Raw genomic sequence first — 23,388 nt, forward strand, 5'->3', positions numbered from 1 at the left:
GTGTGTGTCTAAGTAATGCCATAGATTAAAACTGCATTACAACTTTTGAGAACTGCATGATTTTGAAATTTTGCATATTAATCAATTACAACAACAGTGCTGGATCTCGTGCTGCTTGATCACGTAGGCACCATTATGAATAATACAAATATTAAGAACACAATACTGCTATAACCAGAGCATAAGACTCTTAATGAGATCAGTGACTTAAGCCACCACATGATGATTGTACCAACATCACCTAATCACATTTTCTCTAGGCATATCTTACCATAACAAATGTGCTTTCTAAACACAAAATTAAAGCAGCCAGAGGAAAAAATTTTAAATGAAATGTTTAAGGGTCAAGAGCCCAACTAAAGAAAAGACTCATCTCCATCATGGTGACATGATGAAAGAATGATCAATTAAACTATTATTTTCATTAAAACAGAAATGACAGAAATAAAGTCAGTCTGGTTAGTAATGTGTGAAGCTGGTAGTGCTGTTTGTGGAGTTGTTTAATCCACCTCTGCTGAGATATTCAGAGATTTAATGTCATATTTTATCTTCTGTTATTTCATCTAAAGCTGTGGCTTAAATCAATTGTAGTTCTTGTGTTTCTCTTTCCTTCTACGATTCTGCTCATTATCATCAGGTGTTCATAATTAATGCTCAATCATCACTTAATTAATCACTTAATTGCTCAACTGCAACATATATTAAGAATCATTTAAAAAAAAAATATATTAGTGTACTCAACTGAAATGAGCTTAGAGTACTCATAACTGTTGGTTTTTAAACTCAAATTATTTGAGGTAATAAGTTTCCTCAAATGTAATGAGTTTGCTTAACTCATTGGGTTTGACTTTGTGTGTGCTATTGTGAGCCAGCAGTAACTAGCAAGCTCTCGTAGTTAATTTAAAGTTTGTTATTTCTGTTGTTTTACTCATTATAGTGAAGTTTTAGCTGTACAAATTATTTGAATGCAGTGTAAAGTTTAATTGGATATTAAGAAATATCCTTAGTATAGTGGACTCAATTAAAATAAGTTCAGAGTACTCATAACTACAGTTTTTCTTTACTTCAATTAAGTTTGTTAAACTCAATTTAATTGAGGTAATCAGTTTCCTCAAAATAAATGAGTTAGCTTAACTTGTTGGGTTTTACAGTGTATAGTAAGTTAGTGTTTAAGGACTCTTGGGCCAAAAATGTGTTCAGTAGGTCAAATATGGACTTCTGTAAAAACATAACATGTAAAAATAATAATAATAAAAAAATAATAATAATTGAAAAACTTTTGTGGAACTTTTGGCTAGTAATGAGAATCCGAAGGAAAGTCAATGAGTGTGTATAGTAAGTTAGTATTTAAGGACTCTTGGGCCAAAAACATGTTCAGTAGATAAAAAATTGACTTCTGTACAGCCATAACATGTAAAAAAAAAAAAAAAAAAAAAAAAGTTCTAAACTTTTTGGGAACTTTTGACTAGTAATGGGAATCAGAAGGGAAGTCAATGAGTGTGTATAGTAAGTTAGTATTTAAGGACTCTTAGGCAAAACATATTTCAGTAAATCAAATATGGACTTCTGTACAGCCATAGCATGTAAAAATAATAATAAAAAAAAAAATAATAATTGAAAAACTTTTGTGGAACTTTTGGCTAGTAATGGGAATCAGAAGGGAAGTCAATGAGTGTTAATATTTTAGGTTAATATTTTAGGTTAAAAGTTAATATTTAAGGACTCTTGGGCCAAAAATATGTTTAGTAAATCAAATATGGACTTCTGTACAGCCATAGCATGTGTGAAGGAAATTTTACATTTCGATATGTTTTTGACTCTTAGATGTGTTTTTTGACTATTAGAAGTGTTCATTTTACTTAGAAATATAATCATATAATCATTATTAAAGATATGTAACCAAGCTTTTAGAAATGCATAAGTTAGAGCAAGCTTGCGGGAACATATTGTTCTGAGTGATAGAGTGCTCAGTTGCAAGGAAGCTGGGTAGTGCAAGAGGTCAAGATGACATATCGTACTTTAAGTGTGACAAGTATGTGCGTAGCTGCAATTAGACTTGGAATAGACAGAATGTGTGAAAATGATGTAGCTTAAAAACAGGAACTTCTGCAGAAGTGGATATTGTGCTGACACATTAGAATTTACAACAGACAAGGGGTCTTGAATAAAGATGTTTCCTTTTAAGGCAAACAAAGATTGGGTGTAACCGACCCAGGATGTGTGAGAGGTATATAATGATGTCGAGGAGAGCTAACTTTGCCCTTCTCATGACAGACATTCTCTGTATGTGAACTGCCTATTTCTTGCAAGAAATAAAATCATGTTTGATACTTTGACTTTTCAAAGGTTTGAATTTGTATTCCTCCCTCCTCATTTTTCGAATAGAATTATTTCCACAACACATGTAAATGAATTAAAAACAAAAAAAAAGTTCTAAACTTTTTTGGGAACTTTTGGCTAGTAATGGGAATCAGAAGGGAAGTCAAAAAGTGTGTATAGTAAATTAGTGTTTAAGGACTCTTGGGCCAAAAATATGTTCAGAAGGTCAAATATGGACTTCTGTACAGCCATAACATGTAATAAAAATTAATCCATCTTTCTTTCTTTCTTTCTTTCTTTTTCTTTCTAACTAATTAATCCATCTTTCTTTCTCTCTACCTAATCCATCTTTCTTTCTTTCTAATTTATCCATCTTTTTTCTTTATAACTTATCTATCTTTCTTTCTAACTAATCTATCTTTCTTACTAATCCATCTTTCTTTCTTTCTAATCCATCTTTCTTTCTAACTAATCTTTCTTTCTTTTTAATATATCTTTCTTTCTTTCTTTCTTTCTTTCTTTCTTTCTTTCTTTCTTTCTTTCTTTCTTTCTTTCTAACTAACTAATCCATCTTTCTTTCTTTCTTTCTATCTTTCTTTCTTCCTTTCTTTCTTTCTTTCTTTCTTTCTTTCTTTCTTTCTTTCTTTCTTTCTTTCTTTCTTTCTTTCTTTCTTTCTTTCTTTCTTTCTTTCTAATATGTCTTTCTTTCTTTCTTTCTTTCTTTCTTTCTTTCTTTCTTTCTTTCTTTCTTTCTTTCTTTCTTTCTTTCTAACTAATCCATCTTTCTTTCTTTCTTTCTTTCTTTCTTTCTTTCTTTCTTTCTTTCTTTCTTTCTTTCTTTCTAACTAATCCATCTTTCTTTCTAACTAATCTTTGTTTTATTTTAATATATCTTTCTTTCTTTCTTTCTTTCTTTCTTTCTTTCTTTCTTTCTTTCTTTCTTTCTTTCTTTCTTTCTTTCTTTCTTTCTTTCTTTCTTTTTCGGGTAGAATTATGGTTCTTATAACAGAAGTTATATTACACATTTTCACAAGCACCCTATGTTAAATCAGTGGTACGTTAAATACAACTTGACAAACTTTATAGGATTCAAAGTCAGGAGGCAAGATCTGAAGGAGGGAGATGTTTTTGGTATTTTCATGGGAAATAATCTTAAAGGGATAGTTCAACCAAAAATGAAAATTCTTTCTTCATTTACTCACCCTCAAGTTATTCCAAACCTGTATGAGTTTCTTTGCTCTGCTGAACACAAAATAAGATAACAGATGATATTTTGAAGAGTGTTTGTAACCAAGCAGATAGAGCAGCCATTCACTACCATAGTATTTTTTCCCTACTACACTGTAAAACCCAACAAGTTAAGCAAACTCATTTAATTTGAGGAAACTGATGACCTCAATTAAATTGAGTTTAAAAACCAACAGTTATGAGTACTCTAAGCTCATTTCAGTTGAGTTCACTAATATGCATTTTTTTAAATGATTCTTAATATATGTTGCAGTTGAGTAATTAAGTGATTAATTAAGTGATGATTGGGCATTAATTATGATCACCTGATGATAATGAGCAGAATCACAGAAGGAAAGAGAAACACAAGGGGCCCTATTTTAACGATCTGAAACGCAAGTGTCAAAGCGCAAAGCGCAAGTAACTTTGTGGGCGGGTCTCGGCGCTGTTGCTATTTTCCCGGCGGGATAATGTAAAATGGGTTGGTCTGAAGTAGCTTCATTATTCATAGGTGTGGTTTGGGCGTAACGTGAATAAACCAATCAGAGCGTCATCCAACATTCCCTGTAAAAGCAGGTGCGCAAGTTCCATTATGGATTGCTATTATTATGGCGTATTTACCAGGCGCACGCCAGGAGCGGTTCACAGCCGAGGAGACTGATGTGCTTGTAAGAGCAGTGAAAGACAGAGAAGTTGTGTTGTATGGGGATGGGAGAAACCCACCCAAAATAGCGTCGGTTAAACAGGCGTGGGAGGAAATAGCCACAATTGTTTCATCAGCTGGCATCCCCAGGACGTCGCACCAGTGCCGCAAGCGCTACAATGACATCAGAAGACGGGGAAAGTCCAAGCTTGCCAGCATCAATCGGGCACGCCGTGTAACGGGAGGTGGATCTGCCTCTACTCAGGACCTGACGCCAGCAGAGGACATCGCTGCATCCACCCTCACCGATTTTTTTTCCTGGTTCTTGACGGACAAACCAATTTGTTAGATGTCCTTATATACATATATGTCTTGCCAGAAGTTGCCACTATTGGGCAAACAGGTCTCCTTAATTATTAGACTGCAATTAGCCTGAATAATTTGTAAGCTAGATTTATGCCTATTTTTTCACATCTTCGTGGCACACCACAATGATTTCCGTCATCTCATGTGTTAATATTTTTTAGTGTAACAATTTATAATTTTCAAAAATAACTGTTGCATCTGTGTAGATTACATGAGCAAAGTGAATGCGCGTTGTGCACGCTATACATTATGGTCAAGCATGCGCCCTTAAAATAGCATAATGAACAACGCGCAACGCGCCACTGACTTTAGACTAGGTTTTTTCTGGTCAGTGGCGCAATTGTTTAATGGAACAGCAAAATAGCACCAGGGATTGTTTGCGCCGGAACACGCCTCCTTTTTTGCGCTGAACCGCCCAGGTAGCGCAAGTTCATTCACTAGTTTAGCGACGTGCTTCTGTGGAGGGAAAAGCGCGCTTTGCGCGGGTGCAAAATAGGAATGACACATGCGTCGGTGTACAAAGTCAATTGCGCTGGGTGCAAGATAGGGCCCATGAACTACAACTGACTTAAGCCACAGCTTTAGATGAAATAACAGAAGATAAAAGAAGACATTACATCTCTGAAGATCTCAGCAGAGGAGGATTAAACAACTCCACAAACAGCACTACCAGTTTCACACATTACTAACCAGACTGACTTTATTTCTGTCATTCCTGTTTTAATGAAAATAATAGTTTAATTAAAGTCACCATGATGGTGATGAGTGTTTGCCTTAGTTGCTTTTGCTTTAACATTAGTTTTTTACTCTGGGTGCTTTAAATTTGTGTTTAGAAAGCACATTTGTTATGGTAAGGAATGCCAAGAGAAAACGTGATTAGGTGATGTTGGCTGTACAATGATGTTGGTATAATCATCATGTAGTGACATAAGTCACTGATCTCACTCAGAGTCTTATGCTCTGGTTATAACGGTATTGTGTTGTTAATTTTTTTTATTGTTAATAATAATGGCTACATGATTAAACAGCACAAAATCCAGCACTGTTGTGGTAATTGAATAATATGTAAGATTTCAAAACCATGTAGTGCTCAAAAGGTTTTAATCTATGGCATTTCTTAGACACACACAGACATCAAGAATCTGCGTATGCATCTCAACAATGGTGAAAATCAATGAAGAGCTTAATGCTGCAGTGCATGCTGGGTACCACCGATCAAAACTCCCTCATGGGTCCCAGCATGCATTGCGGCATGAATAAATGATGCATCTGAATTGTGATACATTTTCTTTGACTCTTACTATTTGCTTTTACTTTTGCTGTGTTTGTGATGTTTTTGTAGCTTGTTTTACGTTCAAAGTTGATCTTTATCTGAATATTTTTTTTGATTGTCACCATTGTTGAGATTCATACTCTGATTCTTGATGTCTGTGTGTGTCTAAGTATAGTTGTAGATTAAAACCTTTTGTGCATTCATTTTATTTATTTCAATCCTGCATATTGTTCTGGATCACCACCATCCTGGATTTTGTGCTGTAAAATCACATAGGTTCTATTATGAATAATACAAAAATGTTATAATACAAAACCTCTATAACCAGAGCATTAGACTCTGAATGAGGTCAGTGATTTAGTGACTACATGACGATAATATCATCAGCAACCAACACCAGCTGATCACATTTTCTTTTGGCTTTTCTTACCATAACAAATGTGCTTTGTAAACACAGTCAAAGAAGCCAGAGCAAGACATGTTATATCAGGGCCGGCCCTGACCAATTTGCTGCCCTAGGCAAGATTTTACTTGGTGCCCCTTGAAAAAAAAAAATCAATGCATTAAAAAAATAAAACAGTACCAGTGTTTCCGCAACTTAGACTGAAAACATGTAGTGCTAAACCTTTTTACAGGTTTTTTTTTTTTATTGTTGTTTTATATGATGTCCAGTCCATTCTACCCCGTCATTATGTTCATGATATTATTATTTTTATTTATTTTTTAAAGGCTGATGATAGTTAAACTATACAAAAATAGCACCTATGGCACATTACAGCCTAAACACAAATAACAAGTAATTGCATCCAGCATTCATGCACAAACAATTGAGAACTAGCAAAAGTGTTTGTTTTCCAGTAGATGGCAGCAAACTTTCACTAATATGCACATTCATGTTTTCACCATGAATTAAACTTTGGAGAAATTTAGATATTTAATGTGAAATTTACATAAAATTTAGCTATTTTATATAAACCTGTATATAAATATCATTATTAATTTCGGCAAATACATTTTAAAATGTCCATATGTCCCCTTAAAACTGCACAACTGTAGAGTAAAAACATTAGGCTATTAAAAAAGTGATATTACATGCGTAAAAAAAAAACAGATATGATTTTTTTTTTTTTTTTTTTTACAAAATACACTGTCTGTGGCCTCTGGAGAACCCAGAACAGCTGCTTGCATATAGTTTAAGGTAAAACTGGAATTAATTAGCGTACATTAGTATTTTACTACTATGCAATTAAATAAACTGTTCATTCATTACATCACTTTTACACTGCAAAAAATGCTCTTCTTATTTAGTATTTTTTTTCTTGTGTCCAGTCCAAACATCAAAAAATTCTTAAATCAAGATGTATTTACTAGTAAAATGACATTAGATATTTTTTCCTTGTTTTCTGGGGGAAAAAATCAAAATGAAGTGAGTTTTAGCTTAAAACTAGCACAATTATCTGCCAAATGGGATGAGAAAAATTTTCTTATTTCTGTTTGGGACAGAAACAAGAAACAAGATTTCAATCAGAAACAAGATTATTTTTCTCACCCCATTGGCAGATAATTTAGCTTGTTTTAAGCATAAACTCACTTAAGAAAAAATATTATTTTACTTATCTAGTAAATGCATCTTGGTTTAAGAATTTTTAGATATTTAGACTAGAAACAAGACACAAATACTAAATAAGAAGAGCATTTTTGCAGCGTTTCCCTTATCTTGCCTGCATCAGAGGGTTTCTGTTTTTTAAGACACTACAATTCAGCCATCCGTCATAAATTATCAGGCAACTTTCACCGGGTCTACACCTGGAGCGAGCGGCCAAGCACCCTAAAAAAATGAAAGTAATCCTGTCTACATTAGATGCGGCGAGAGGCGACGCGACACAACAAATTCCCAACATTAAACTGATCGCGCGTTATATTTCTGACGCCCTTCAAGTAGCTCGGCGGGGGAGATTGATGAGGCGGACCGGGAAGAGGCGGGGGACTTGGTTAAGTTTTTTGCGCTTTATTTGGTAATATTTCAAATTAATATTAATAAAATAGTATCAGTAATACATTTTGGCGCCCCTATGGATGAGTGCCGCCCCTAGCATTTGCCTATTCCGCCTATGCCACGGGCCGGCCCTGTGTTATATCAAGGGTCAAGATCCCAACAAAAGCAAACACTGAACACCATCATGGTGAATTCAAACAAAACTATTATTTTCAATATAACAGAAATGACAAATAAAGTTAGTCTGGTTAGTAATGTGTGAAGCTGGTAATGCTGTTTGTGGAGTTGTTTAATCCTCCTCCACTGAGATCTTCAGAGATTTAATGTCTTATTTTATCTTCAGTTGATTTCATCTAAAGCTGTAGTCAGTTGTAGTTCTTGTGTTTCTATTTCCTTCAATGATTCTGCTCATTATCATCAGGTGTCATCACCAATACGCAATTATCACTTATTTAATCACTTAACAATACAATTATTATCCAATTATCATGCTGGGAACTAGAAATGTTCTATAACTCATTCATTTTGAGTTCTGTTTCAGTCATTGTGTCCACACAACATTCAGTAATGTTTGAGTGCAGTGAACTCATTTTTATTTAGTACATACAACTGTTAGGTTTTACAGTGTATGGTGGTCAATGGTTGCTCTATCTGCTTGGTTACAAACACTCTTCAAAATATCATTTTTTGTGTTCAGCAGAGCAAAGAAACTCATACAGGTTTGGAACAACTTGAGGGTGAGTGAATGATGACAGAATTTTCATTTTTGGCTGAACTATCCCTTTAAGACCATTGTAAATATCTGATGTAAAAAATTTTCATTCATAACTCATCAGTCATCTAATCTCCAGAACTCCCCCCAACAATACTTCCTATTTTTGCTTTTCAAAGGATCTGGAAAGTAACAGATGATGTAAGATCTAAAGTAAACACAAAACCTGTAAAACAGAAACAACCAATTTAAAACTGTATGTCATGCTCTTTCTCTCATGTAGCCTATGAAATATTATTCTGTCATGTCCTCCACTACTGGATCAGGTGTTTATATAGAGATGTCTGTGGGATTCCTCTTTTTCCAGTGGTCACTAACTGCTTCTTCCCATATTTGAATATTTTTCTGTATGATATCTGCATATTTTCAATGAATACCATATTAGCAGAAGCAACGTGTGAATTCTTAATAAAACAATATATATTACAAAGAGTGATTAATACAAAAATGTAATTTAATAGAAAAAACAATAAGTAAATTTACACTGATAGTAAAAAGACGTGTATTATGCAGTGAGAAAAGGACATCAAAAAATAACTACATCATAGGATGAGAGCTTAAATTATAATTAAGATTACATTAAAGGGATAGTTCACCCAAAAATGAAATTCTGTCATTAATTACCCTCATGTCATTCCAAACCCGTAAGACCTTCAATTACACAAATTAAGACATTTTTGATGAAATCCGAGAGTGAATAAAGTCGTTATTTTTGTTTGTTTTTGCACACAAAAAGTATTCTCAACGCTTCATAAAATTAAGGTTGAACCACTGGAGTCCAATGGACTATTTTAACAACGTTTTTACTACCTTTCTGGGCCTTGAAAGTGTTAATAAAACAGCTGTCTATGGAGGAGCCTGAAAGCTCTCGGATTTCATCAAAAATATCTTAATTTGTGTTCCGAAGATGAACAAATGTCTTACAAGTTTGGAATGACATGAGACATGAGGGACATGAGATTTTCATTTTTGGGTGAACTATCCCTTTAATAGCTTCCTTGACTACTGGATTCAGCACAAAAGTATTAAAGAGTTTACAAGCTTCATGATTACAAGTTTTCAGGCTTAGGGCATGGTCTTGCAAGGTCCCTGGTCACTTGTCTCTGGAGGCCCCCATATCCCCTAGGGATAGACATTTTATACTACATTAAAGGACGGGCAATTTAGAAGTTTCTGTAGGCTAACAACAGATGATTAAATAGTAATTAGGGTCCCTGTATAGGTCTTCAGCATCCACAAGGCCCATGACAATCTGAGATGGGTCACTGGCCCCACTTGCCTGTTCCACAACCCAGCCCTGCAAGATCTACAACAGCCTCTGAAATACACAAGGACTTATATAAAACTCAGTAAATAGAAGTGTTTTATTACATGCTGGCAGACCTGATACTTTTGTTAACCCTTGAATAACAATTGGGTTCATTTTACACTGAAACATTTTAAAATTTAGTGTGGGCCGACTAATCTTATTAGAAATTATTATAAACAAAATCTGATAATAAAAAAAAAAATGTTGAGAATTTTAAAGGTAAATAGGCTAATTTCCTATTGTTATAAATTAAATTGACCCTTTATCTGTACATGTAGATCTTGTAAAGATGCATCAAAATCAGTAAAGACAGTGTTTATATGGCCATTTATATAAAATTTAAGAGCTTAAATGCTTATTTTTATAAGAGCACAATGATTATGAAAATATGTGCTGGTAAACATCAATATCAAAATAGTCACACTTAAAATCCATAAATTAAAAACAAATTATATAATGATTTTTTAGAGTCCAGTTTTCTGACAAATTGATAAATAATATGTTTTTAATTCTAAACAAAACAAAACCTGACAATACATAATTACAGTTAAATAAAACATAACTGCTCTCTATTTTATTATACATTCATAACCAATTTCAACTGTTTCATTCTGTTTCAGAGACCTAGCGAGTCAAGCAATATTCTGAATTAAAGGTGTTTTTTCTCCAGCACTTGGCCTATATTTCCTATTCTGGAATAAAACTCAAAGTTTCAGTCCAATATAAAAACAAGAAAGAGACAAGAAGAAAAAAAAGCATCTTAACAACAAATCAGTTACCCAACCCTGTCCCCTTTTAGCCCACAACTGTCCAAATCTATGTACAACTTATTTTCATTTAAATAATTGGATTTCTATTGTCCTTCAATACAGTATAGTTAGTCATTATACAGTTTAGTTTTGAAACATGTGTTGTCCTGGATCATGTTGACAATCATCTTCTCATACATACGGTGTATGGATGACACGCTAATAATCCGACTGATCCTCTTTAGAATTTTTAGAAGAGGACGGCGGGCGCCTTTCGAACGTAGTTTGCGAAGACTGTGAGATAAAGCCTTGGCCAGGTCCTGACCTATATTCTGTATCTTCCACAAGTGGAGGAGCTGTAGAATATAACGTTGTGAGGGACAGGAGTGGACCAGGGCCCGTACATCCTCGTTGCTCACTTTCTCACCAGGTAAACTGTCCATCAAGAGCAACAGGTCTTCCAGAGTGAGGTTTTTTACACTGGCACAGCGAGATACCTTCCTCTCACAGTGGTTTACACCTAGGAGAAAGAAGAAAGTCATATACACCTATACATATACACCTATAGGTAACTAAATCAATGGGGTAATTTTCATTTTAAAGTTAACTACTCCTTTAATGGGTTTCAATTACCTGTAAACCACATTACCACTACGTAAGTCAAAAATAGCCTTTAGGATTGTTAATGCTAGTACTTTCTCACTTGTATTCATGCTAACGAGGCAGGGGACCACTAATGGTCAAAGTTTGATAGGCACTAAATTCACTAAATCCAGTTGCTGTTTTTTTTTTTTTAATCTCCTAATGTCTGTTGAATCTAAGCCAAACTGAGATGATGACCTTGGATGATGCTGAGAAGTTTGTCTTGGTCCTTATTTTGTTCTCTCCAAAGATGGAGCAGATGTACTGCCTGCTGCTGAGGACTGCAGCTTTTCTTCAGCCTTTCAACACTCTTCCAGTCAACTTTGCGTCCTGGAAGGCTCTCAGAAAGACGCTCCACAGGGATAGACGCCAAAGAAGGTGATGCAAGGAACTGAAATATTGCTTCCTCACATAGTGTGATTTCTGGAAGGTGATAAAAGAGAGGAGCAGGAATGTTATGGATATGGAAGCCTGATAAGCACACAAAATAAATCACAAGGTTTAGCAGAAACAAAACAAAAAAGATACCAGTGTCAATAAACCATATCAGTACTGCAGCAACTCTGTACACTTTTAGCTCATAGATTCTTTTGTTTTAATACAGAAATAACATGTTCCCCCATGGTGAGAGCAGCTTTGACTATTCATATCTTTAAACTATACTCTACCCATGTCTTATGGTGGAATAGATCTGCTATATCCTGCTGCTGTTGATTATTGCTGCTGCAGAACAAGTACAGAGACTTGCTACTACCGATACATCCACAAATATGCTGCTGTGAGCATGCAAGACATGCTGCTGCACATATAGCATGAAATACATGAAATTACCCCCAAAAAAACAGGAGGCCAGAGAAATGGACAATACAGGACAATATATGCATGCTGCGGAGTGTAAGAAAATAAGCTGCTGCATTGGTAGACATGCATATCTCTGCATATATATGGATGAACATAGACAGGATGGGATAGGACATATGAGATAGACATACACTGATCGGGCATACCATTATGACCACCTTCCTAATACTGGAAAAGTGGGCAGAGCCCAGCGGAGACAGAGGGGATGAACCGAGGGCGGGACTGAGCGGAGGGCGTGCACCTGAGACCCGCAGTGACGGATTGATTGACAGCTGTCTGACTCGCGAATAGCAAAGATGGAGAATGACTTGAATGACGCCAGTAGCTTTGCAGCAGAGTGGTCATTCTCCCCCACCTTCATCTGAAGTGGAGGAGGGTGGATTGTCTGTAGACACAGACCCAAAGGCTTATCAATGCGAGCCGCTGGCTCAAACTGCGTTAACTCCTCATGCCGACAATGCTAGCGAGGCAGCCGCGCAAGAGAGAATGAGACACCTGACCTAATCTATGAACAGTCAAATCCTTATACTGAATGCCACTAAAAATAGATCAGATACCTGCTATACTGTAGCAACAATGAGTTTCGGGGAATAATTAATTCAAATGGGGTGAATATTCATGAGTCTATGAATATGATTTGCTTGTTGTACACAAAAATATTAACTTATAACGGAACCTTTAATCATGTTAAAGTAACCTTTACCCAAATTGATTTCAGTTATCCATAATTTCTTTTCGTCCTGCGAGTTGAAAATTAGATTTCTTCATCAAATATCTATCTTACAAACTTTAAGAAACATTAATCTGCTGATCAGGACAAATAAGATTTCCTATGTTTGTACAATTTGTATTTAACGCGCGGCCCTCAGGGCAGAAGCCCTCAATAGGTTTGTATCGCTGTGTTATTATTTGTGTTTTTAATGCGCTGCCCTCAGGGGAGAAGTACTCAATAAGTCCGTATCGCTGTGTTATTATTAGTGTTTAACGCACTGCCGTCAGGGCAGAAGCACTCAATAGGTTTGTATCGCTGTGTTATTATTAGTGTTTAACGTGCTGCCCTCAGGGCAGAAGTACTCAATAGGTTCGTATCACTGTGTTATTATTAGTGTTTAACACGCTGCCCTCAGGGCAGAAGTACTCAATTGGTCCGTAACGCTGTGTTATTATTAGTGTTTAACGCACTGCCGTCAGGGCAGAAGTACTCAATAGGTTCGTATCACTGTGTTATTATTAGTGTTTAACACGCTGCCCTCAGGGCAGAAGTACTCAATAGGTCCGTATCATTGTGTTATTATTAGGGTTTAATGCACTGCCGTCAGGGCAGAAGCACTCAATAGGTTTGTATCGCTTCCACTTCAGCACATACAGCCGTCTCGTAGAGGGGGCTCTGGCGGAAGTGATGGTGTCTACCACAGCCTGTGGTAAGTCACCTAGAACCTCCCCGTCCCGTCCAGGGACCAGACATGGAGTTTTCAGAGGTCCGGACGCGGGTGCCACAGGGTGCCCCGTCTCTGAGTCAGGAGGTCCTTCCTCAGAGGAATGGGCCAAGGAGGTGCTGTCGCGAGGAGCACTAGTTCTGGGAACCAAGTCCTGCTGGAGGCGGTCGCCGGACACAGTTGCATCGCGACGGCCCGCTTAACTGGTGGGATTTTCTCGTAACCCTTGGCCTGCCCACCGTCAAGGGTAGTGAGGAGGGAGGAGCCACCAGGTCTGTTTCTGGCACTGAAAGGTGTCGTCCACGACCTGGTAAGCTCCTCATGCACCTCCGGGAAGAATGGTACTGGGGCGGGACACTGAGAACCAGCGCGACCGCCCCCCCAGAAACCAATCATCCAACCTAGAAGGTTCGGAACGTGGTGGAGGGTTCCACACAAGCCCGACCTTTCCGGCGGCCCGGGAAAGCATAGCCGTCAACTCAGGGTCCGACTCGACCGTTGCCACTCTCCCAGAGGGAGGCAGTACAGCCGAGTCTTCATCCTCTGAGGACTGGAACTCCCCCTCCGATGCAGCGATCGACATCTGCTCGTCCGTGGGCGCCCGGAAGGTCACCGCCGGCCGCCCATGGGAGGGGCCAACCGTTTCCTCCGAAAGCACCACCAGCTGCGGCGCTTGTGAGGGTTCAGGGGCCTGTGGAGGTACGCTCAGCGGGTTTGCCCTGAACGTGATCCTCAGGTCACCCCGGCCATCCGTCGAAGTAGGTCTATCTTGGGAGATAGTTCTAGATGGAGGTATGGGGAGGGGGACTCCACCTTCCCGAAAGTAGGCGAGTCTCGACCTAAGCACCGAGATAGTCATGTTCCCGCAGTGAGAACATGAACTATCCACAAAAGCTGCCTCAGCGTGCTGAATGCCCAGGCACATGAGACAACAATTGTGACCGTCAGCGGGCAAGAGGGAACGACCGCATCCAGAAACGCACAGCAGAGGGCGCCCTTCAAGCCTTTGCAGTCAGCTGAGCTGAAAATCTTGTCTCTAAAGACAATACTCCTGATTGCATTGGCCTCTGTTAAGAGGATAGGGGACCTGCAGGCATTTTCGGTCGACGAATCGTGCCTGGAATTCGGCCCAGGCGACTCTCAGGTAACCTTGAGACCCCGGCCCGGATATGTGCCCAAGGTTCCCACTACTCCTTTTTGGGACCACATGGTGAGCCTGCAAGCGCTGCCCTCGGAGGAGGCAGACCCAGCCCTGGCTTTTCTCTGTCCAGTTCGCGCCCTGCGCATCTATGTTGACAGAACGCAAAGCTTTAGGACCTCAGAGCAGCTCTTCGTCTGTTACGTAGGCCAAGGGAAAGGCTGTCTCCAAGCAGAGGATGGCCCACTGGATAGTGGATGCCATCGTCTTGGCATATGAATCCCAAGACGTGCCCTGCCCGCTCGGGGTTAGAGCCCACTCCACCAGGGGTGTAGCTTCTTCCTGGGTGCTGGCTCGTGGCGCCTCGCTGACAAATATTTGTAGAGCTGCGGGCTGGACGACACCAAAACGTTCGCTAGGTTTTATAGCCTACGTGTAGAACCGGTTGCTTCTCGTGTGCTCGCTTCCCATAGTCAGCAACACTGAAGTGCCCATTCTAGTGTCGGCTTGCTGCGCCATTCCCTTACCCAGTCGAGTTCCCCAGGAAATGGAAAACCCTGTTGAGTCCTCCGCAACCCGCGGCAGTCGGATGTGGCGGAGCGTCCGACGCCAGGTCTGGCACTTGTATGCATTGGTGGAACTTGTGTCAGGCTGGGTTCCGTATGTTGCGGCCCCTACGGCGATCCCATACGTGTATTCTCCACGGTACAGCTCCCTACGGCGAGCTTGTGTCTTTCTCTCGGCAGACAACAGGCAACAGGCCGGGGCAACCCCTGGGACTTCCGAATGTTGTACTGCCCAAGGCCAGTCCATACGTGTATTCTCCACATGGTAACTCCGGGCATGATGTGGCTTCCACAGCGTCCCTCCTGGCACGCTTTCCCAGCGTTATCCAATAGTCTGCTGAGTGGGTCTTGCGGAACAGCAGTGTGACTCTCCCTGCGTGAATTTCCCCGCTCGCTTCAGAACGGGGTCTGGGGGGCTCTCGCTGGGCGCTGGAAGTGGTAGTAACTGTGGCGTTTTCCAAAGGGATCCAAATTCGTTGGTACAACCGACGTACATCAAACGTGACTTACTGAAAGGGAACGTCTCGGTTACGTATGGTAACCCTCGTTCCCTGAAGGAGGGAACGGAGACGTACGTCCTGTCGCCACAGTTCCTTACCATCACTGCATGGCCGAGTCACTAGTTCGGCTCCGCAGTGAAAAACGCCAGTTCGTTGCTCTCGCTTCCTGTTTATACCCATGGCGCGGGGCGGAGCGCGAGATGCAAATCTCGCACGCCAATGGCCCATTGGCCCGTTCTCTAAATCTCGAAGCTGATAGGGGCTCTCTGAAGTGATCCCAATTCGTCTGTACAACCGACGTATGTCTCCGTTCCCTCCTTCAGGGAACGAGGGTTACCATACATAACCGAGACGTTTTTGTGTGTCCCCCTTTAAATGCAAATGAGCTGGTGCTCCGGTGTTCTCTCTGGCACTGAAAATGTCAGAAACTGTCAGCAAGGAACGACGAAAATGTAGCAGATTGAGTTAAGGACCTATCATCTAGAGTTTCATGACAGAACGTCTAGGTTACAGTATGTACCCCTTGTTCCCTGAAGGTGGGAACGGAGACATTACGTCAGTGACTGACTGAGACTGGTCTCGCCAGAGAGCCCAATCACCTTTATAAAACTAGCCAATGGTATGGAAATACCATGGGTCTGCGGAATTTGCATCGCGAACTCCGCGCCCACCTGCGTATATATAAGGAGCTGCACGTGCAATCTCGCATTATGTTACCTGCTGAGGAGCTGAGACTGTGCATCCTGGCTGTTTCAGCAGTAGTGGCACGGGTTAAGTAGTGGCACATTAATAAAATAAATAAAATTATTTATTTTATTAATGTTCATTTTGTATAACAAACAAAATATATATAGTTCTTTACAATGACAAGGCTACAGGTTACAAAACCAAGATCATGTAGTTGTCAGACAGATGTTAAAAACATTTTTTTTTACATGGATCATTGTCAAGGTATTTCAGATCAACACATGGAAATGACCACTAGATGGCGCCGTAGAGACGGGTGTCAGATTGATTCGAAGCTTCGAAACAATATGGCACATTTGCTTCAACTGCTTCAGTGCTTCACGAAGCCTCGGTCTGCCCATCACTAGAATTCCAGAGTTTCAGAGCCACTGCACTGAATGATCTACCACCCATTGTTGAAAGATGAAAACGAGGTACAGTAAGCAGTTTTAAGTCAGATGATCGGAGAGAGCGAGGAGGAGAATAATAGTGCAGAAGTTCAGATAATATTACATTTTAAATTTGTCCTGAACATCTTCTACTGCTCTCTAGATCAGTGGTTTTCAAACTGTCCTGGAGGCACCCCAGCCCTGCCCATTTTGTGTCTCCCTCATTTATCACACCTGATTCAACTCAGCTCGTTAGTAGAGACCGAAAGAACTACAGTGGGTGTGTCTGATTATGCTGATAATCGTCGGATCACTGCTCTTTTCACACTGCATGTGTCACACGTTTGTTTGTTGTTAGGTCTTTCAGTTGTGTTTTGATTCTGTCATGTGTTCCTTTGTTTTAGTTGCCAGCCACTAGTTTTTTCCTATGGTTACCCTCATTAGTTAATTTGTCCCAGCTGTGTCTTGTTAATCATCTCGTTTCTGTTCTCTACTTACGTTACACCCTCACCTGCAGCTGTGTCCCAAAGTGAAGGGTGCGCACTTCGAAGACCGTGCACTTCGAAGGCCAGACCAGGCCACGCCTTCGAAGTGCACGAAGTGCATGAAGGGCGAACCGAGGGACGGGGTTGCCAGGTCTGCACAACAAAACCCCTCCAATTGCTAATCAAAAGTAGCGGAATCACGGCCAAAATGGGCCAGAATATGCCAGAATATGCCAAAACGCGGGGGGCGCCCAGTACAAATATTGCTAAAGTATAGACAACTTACACCTGTGGACTATAGGCTACAAACAAAACAAACCACATCAACAGTAAATGCCTCCCAATTCCAGACTTGGCAACACTGAACCGAGCGTCGTTGAATGGGCTGTAGCAGGTGTGTGACTGACAGCGGACGTTCGTGAGGAGATTTTAAAAAGAGAAATGGAGCAGAATTTATTTATTTATTTTTCGCTTTTTATGAGTTTCATTGGATTTTGACATGCTTCAAAGCCTGCGATGATGGGAGACCGGACCATAAGCACGTAAATCTGTACGGTTAAATATTTAATCGTTAAGTTGCAATTATTGTTTATTTATTATGTTAAATGTAACTGTTACAATATATTTTAAACATTTATATATTTATGTCCAAGTCTTTATTTAAGTAGCCTACTTATTTTTATTCAACTCACATCATCTCAGATGCAATTGTAGCTATACTTTTTATGACATGCCAGCCGTCGACCGATTCCGCTCCGCAAACCTGCGGACAGTGGAAATATGCGCTCATCCCAGATGAAGATGATGTCCCGCTGGCACAGGCCTTACCAGGGTTTCTATTGGGCATTATCATCCCAGTCCAGCTCCACCAGCGTCTCCCGCTCAGCTCAATGAAAGTGTAGAAATGTGTTCTTCTGTTTCAGCTGTTAATTTAAATTTCTGTTGTTTCTGATGTTTATTGTAGGCCTATGAATAGTTGTAAAAAGTACTTTAAGTAATGTATAGACCAATTTATTTTCATTTCCACATTTTAATTTAGCCTACATGACAAGAAAATATATGCATGAACATATGAATTTCTACAAATTATAACTTGCATTACAAAAATAAACAGAATGTAGGCTACAGAACAACCACTTCTCTTTTAATTAGCCTACACATTTCAAGTTAACGAAAATTAACAATAGACAGCAATTACTTGGTTTAATTTACAAATAACTTGCATAAAATAAAATAATAATAATATAGAGAAATTGTTCTGTGCATCCCGGCCACGACTTTACATTCAGCCTTTGGAGGAGACTTTCGGTATAATGGACCGTCGTCAGTGATCGACATTCATTTATTCATTCATTCATATAAAATACTTTATTTTGCAGTAAAGTCAGCAGTTTCCGTTTATTTGCATTTTGACTTATAGTTTTGAGTGACAGATGTCGTATTTGATTTAGCCTATTTTTGTCTGTGACATATTTTAGGTGTTGACAGTATGCCTATAAGAAAAAATAAATAAATGATTGCTTGGCCAACATAGCCTTTTACTTCTGTTATCCCCAGTCTCTCTCTCTTTCTGTAGAGGACATTTAAAAGAGAGATTCTGGAAACGAAATCTAAATTTAGCTGGATCGGTCGGGAATAAAATAATTTATAGAGTGAGCACGGAGTGAATTTGAAGCGCGAGCGGGAGGGTGCGGTGCAGAATAGATCCTATTGCGGGAGCGGGACGAAAAAACAGCCCCGCGCAGATCTAATTTGTATTTAAAGAAAGTGCAGAAATAAGAAAGATAAAAGAAAAAAAGAGCAAAAAAGCGAGAGAAGAGAGAAGGACTGATTCCTCTTCTTGAGAGAATGGTTGAGAAATAAATAACACTTATGCAAGTTAAAAATGGGAAATTATCTTGCCAGGTTGCTCTACCACGAATGCACTAAACATTTTGTTTACTTCAAGTTCAAGCGGTTGCGCCAGGCTACACTTGAGTTACCGACCGCTACCGTCTTTCACTGGGGAATTTAAACCCGCGCTGCAAGAAATCTGATCGAGTGCCGCGGGAATACGGACCAGTCAAATCCTGTAATCACCAGTGTGCTATGAATTCTGGGATAGGGTAGGATGCGAAGTTGTGGTAAGGTTCCATCTGCTGTACCCTTCCTTTGCCTGAGAAACGGAGGGCGCATTTTGAGTCGTAATCGCACTTCAAATGCGGCCTTCAGAGGTGCAGCTTTCACATTGGGACACCCTTCGTAGTGCCGCTGTGACGCAATCGCACTTCAAATGCAGCCTTCAGAGGGTGCAGCCTTCACATTGGGACAGCCTTCGTAGTGCCGCTATGACGCAATCGCACTTCAAATGCGCCTTCGAAGTGCGCGCCCTTCACTTTGGGACACAGCTTTTGTCTAGTCACTGTTATGTTTCCTGGTTATGTTGAAGTGTGTTTCCCTGGCTTTTTGTTTGTTCCTGAGTGACATTTTTAAAGGGGTGGTAAAACACAATTTCACTTTTCTAACTTTAGCTAGTGTGTAATGTTGCTGTTTGAGCATAAACAACATCTGCAAAGTTACAACTTTCAAAGTTTTTAAGCAAAGGGAGATATTTGCTTTTAAAGAAATCAATTTCTAAGGACTACAGTAAACGGTATGATTTATTTTGTCGTTGATGTGTTTTCCTGTAATAGTTCGTATTGTTAATTGTGCGTTGTAGCAAAGAAGTAAACAAATGACAACGCTGTTTGGCTCTGCAAACCAGTTTGTTAAATGCTCATTCATACTTAACATTATCTGACAAACAACTAACGTTACAAACTTTTTTAAATCTCAACAGCGAACTTGGAATTAGTGTAAATTATTCTTTGATTTGAGCTTTTATGTATTGTTTATCTACATGCTTGTTTATCTACAGGCATGCTAAACATGGTTCTGTGTTTGATTTGGCTACTATTGTAAAGTCAATGTTTAGTGTTCGTTTTGGGTTAATAGTTCTTGCGACAGATATTTGGCTATAATCGTTCAAAAAATACAAAAGTAACAATGCCATTCAGTAGCGATCACTATATATCCGCAGTCTTTACTCAAAAAAATCCCTTTGAGGACTGAACAGGTTCTGCTCGATCATCTTCACTAAAATTGTCTGGGTCCGATTCGGTCTCAAATTGGTATGGTTTTATTGATGCCATTGTTTCTAATACTACCAAAGCACAGTCTACCGGTAAAGGTAAGGGGCGTGACGTTTCCAACAAACGTGCACTGGGCGGTTAGCGAATCACAACACACTGGGCCAGCTAACCAATCTGAGCTCATTGCGTATTTTTGAGGGACCGGCTTCATAGAACCCAGAAACCATCAGACCGTTTTTACAAGGAGGGACAGAGCAGTGTAGAATAAAGGTAAAATATGTGAAAAATAATGCAATTTTTTAAAAACGAAGCATGAACACATGTTACAGTGCACCCAACAAACACAATCAGGCCGTCAAAAGAATGTGTTTTACCACCCCTTTAATGTTTAAGTTTATATATGGATCTTCTGAGTCTTCAGCCTGTTCCTTTGCACACCCAACTGTTACAGATGACTAGACCTCGCTGCAGCAGTTCAGATGCTCTGTTTAGAGCCGAAGACTATTTCCCTCGAGGCTCACACCCATGTGTTCATCGACCTGGCGTGCCTCACCAACTTCCCAGACCTTTCGCTGTGCACCTTCTACTTAGCCAGCTTGATTGCAGAGTTTGTTGAGTGGTCGACCAGTCCCACTGCGACTTCACCAACGCCAGAGCCAGCGATTAACGACTGGCTCATTGACTTCTGGACTGAACCAGCTCCTATCTCCGTCCAGAGCCCAGTGACGTCCCCTGTCTTCATTCAGAGCCCAGTGATGTCCCCTGTCTCCGTCCAGAGCCAAGTGGCATCCCCTGTCTCCGTACAGCGTCCAGAGATGGCTCCAGCCCCTGACCAGCATCCAGAGATGGCTCCAGCCCCTGACCAGCATCCGGAAATGGCTCCAACCCCTGACCAGAGTCCAGAGAGAGCTCCAGCCTGTGACCAGAGTCCAGTGAGGGCTCCAGCCCATGACCAGAGTCCAGAGAGGGTTCCAGCCCCTGACCAGCGTCCAAAAGTGGCTCCAACCCCTGACCAGAGTTCAGAGAGGGTTCCAGCCTGTGACCAGAGCTCAGAGAGGGTTCCAGCTTGTGACCAGAATCGAGAGAGGGCTCCAGCCTGTGACCAGGTCCTAGAGAGGACTCCTTCTTCTTCCATCCCGAGTCCAGAGTGGACTCCGCCTCCTGTCTCCAGTCCAGAGTGGACTCTGCCTCCGTGGTTTCCTGAGCTTCCGGCCCCTCCGTGGTCCCCTGAGCTTCCGGCACCGGCGTGGTCCCCTGAGCTTCCGGCACCTCCGTGGTCCCCTGGGCTTCCGGCGCCTCCGTGGTCCCCTGAGCTTCCGCCGCCTCCGTGGTCCCCTGAGCTTCCGGCGCCTCAGTGGTCCCCTGAGCGGGTGCCCAGGGTGCCCGCCCCTACCATGCCTACCGGGAGGGGGGAGTTGTTTCACATGTCTGTCTGTTTGTGAGGTCTTTCAGTTGTGTTTTGATTCTGTCACGTGTTCTTTTGTTTTAGTTTCCCGCCACTAGTTTGTTCCTATGGTTACCCTCATTAGTTAATTTGTCCCAGCTGTGTCTTGTTAATCATCTCGTTTCTGTTCTCTACTTAAGTTAAACACTCACCTGCAGTCTTGGTCTAGTCACTGTTACGTTTCCTGATTATGTTGGAGTGTGTTTCCCTGCCTTTTTGTTTGTTCCTGAGTGCCATTATTAAAGTTTAAGTTTATAAGGTGCTGGTCATTGTGGCGAAGGGGGCGTGGTTTCGCGAGGTCTGCACGGACGGTGAAGGCCGGGAGACGAGCGGTAAGAAAGTAGGTCAAGTGCATGATGATAAACACCTGTGTCTGATTGCAGTGATTGGCGCGGAGAGACCGCTTAAAAGCTAGGCCGGAAGCAGTGTGCGGGAGAGAGACGCTGAGGACTCGTGGGAGAGACGCTGGGACTGTGATCTGAGAGAAAGCTGTTGTTAACCGGAGGAGGATACAAGTTTTGAGTAATTGATAGGAGTGCGCAAGGCGCCAGTTTATGTTTATAACTGAGTTGAAAATAAAATCCCACGAGTTCCAGCATTTCGCCGACCCTGCCTTCTTCCTTTCCCACCCCACATCTGAACCTTGTTACAGTCATATAATTAGAATATCATCAAAAAGTTGATTTATTTCACTAATTCCATTCAAAAAGTGAAACTTGTATATTACATTCATTCATTACACACAGACTGATATATTTCAAATGTTTATTTATTTTAATTCTGATGATTATAACTGACAACTAAGGAAAATGCCAAATTCAGTATCTCAGAAAATTAGAATATTGTGAAAAGGTTCAATATTGAAGACACCTGGTGCCACACTCTAATCAGCTAATTAACTCAAAACACCTGCAAAGGCCTAAATGGTCTCTCAGTCTAGTTCTGTAGGCTACACAATCATGGGGAAGACTGCTCACTTGACGGTTGTCCAAAAGACGACCATTGACAACTTGCACATGGAGGGCAAGACACAAAAGGCTGGCTGTTCACAGAGCTCTGTGTCCAAGCACATTAATAGAGAGGCGAAGGGAAGGAAAAGATGTGGTAGAAAAAAGTGTACAAGCAATAGGGATAACCACACCCTGGAGAGGATTGTGAAACAAAACACAATCCACGTTGCTTGAGGTCCAGTGTAAAGTTTCCACAGTCAGTGATGGTTTGGGGTGCCATGTCATCTGCTGGTGTTGGTCCACTGTGTTTTCTGAGGTCCAAGGTCAACGCAACCATATACCAGGAAGTTTTAGAGCACTTCATGCTTCCTGCTGCTGACCAACTTTATGGAGATGCAGATTTCATTTTCCAACAGGACTTGGCACCTGCACACAGTGCCAAAGCAACCAGTACCTGGTTTAAGGACTATGGCTTCCCTGTTCTTAA

General features: G+C 40.5%; 1 protein-coding gene across 2 annotated transcripts in view; it reads right to left on the minus strand.

Annotated features, from left to right (window-relative positions):
• Positions 1-23,388, minus strand: part of LOC307138818 (tumor necrosis factor receptor superfamily member 11B-like) — a 118,845-nt gene that overhangs the window by 22,777 nt on the left and 72,680 nt on the right. The window contains exons 4-5 of one of the 2 annotated variants that reach the window (XM_079837427.1): positions 11,495-11,719; positions 8,391-11,174 (exon numbers count right to left, since the gene is read on the minus strand). In XM_079837427.1, coding sequence (XP_079693553.1) covers positions 10,783-11,174; positions 11,495-11,719 — 617 coding nt within the window. In that variant the 3' untranslated portion in view covers positions 8,391-10,782. Of the gene's footprint in view, positions 1-8,390; positions 11,175-11,494; positions 11,720-23,388 lie in introns of those variants that run through there. The other variant, XM_079837426.1, reaches the window with a different exon arrangement.

Source organism: Gobio gobio, assembly GCF_949357685.1.
Source record: "Gobio gobio genome assembly, chromosome: 15".
In the NCBI taxonomy this organism is placed as follows: domain Eukaryota; kingdom Metazoa; phylum Chordata; class Actinopteri; order Cypriniformes; family Gobionidae; genus Gobio; species Gobio gobio.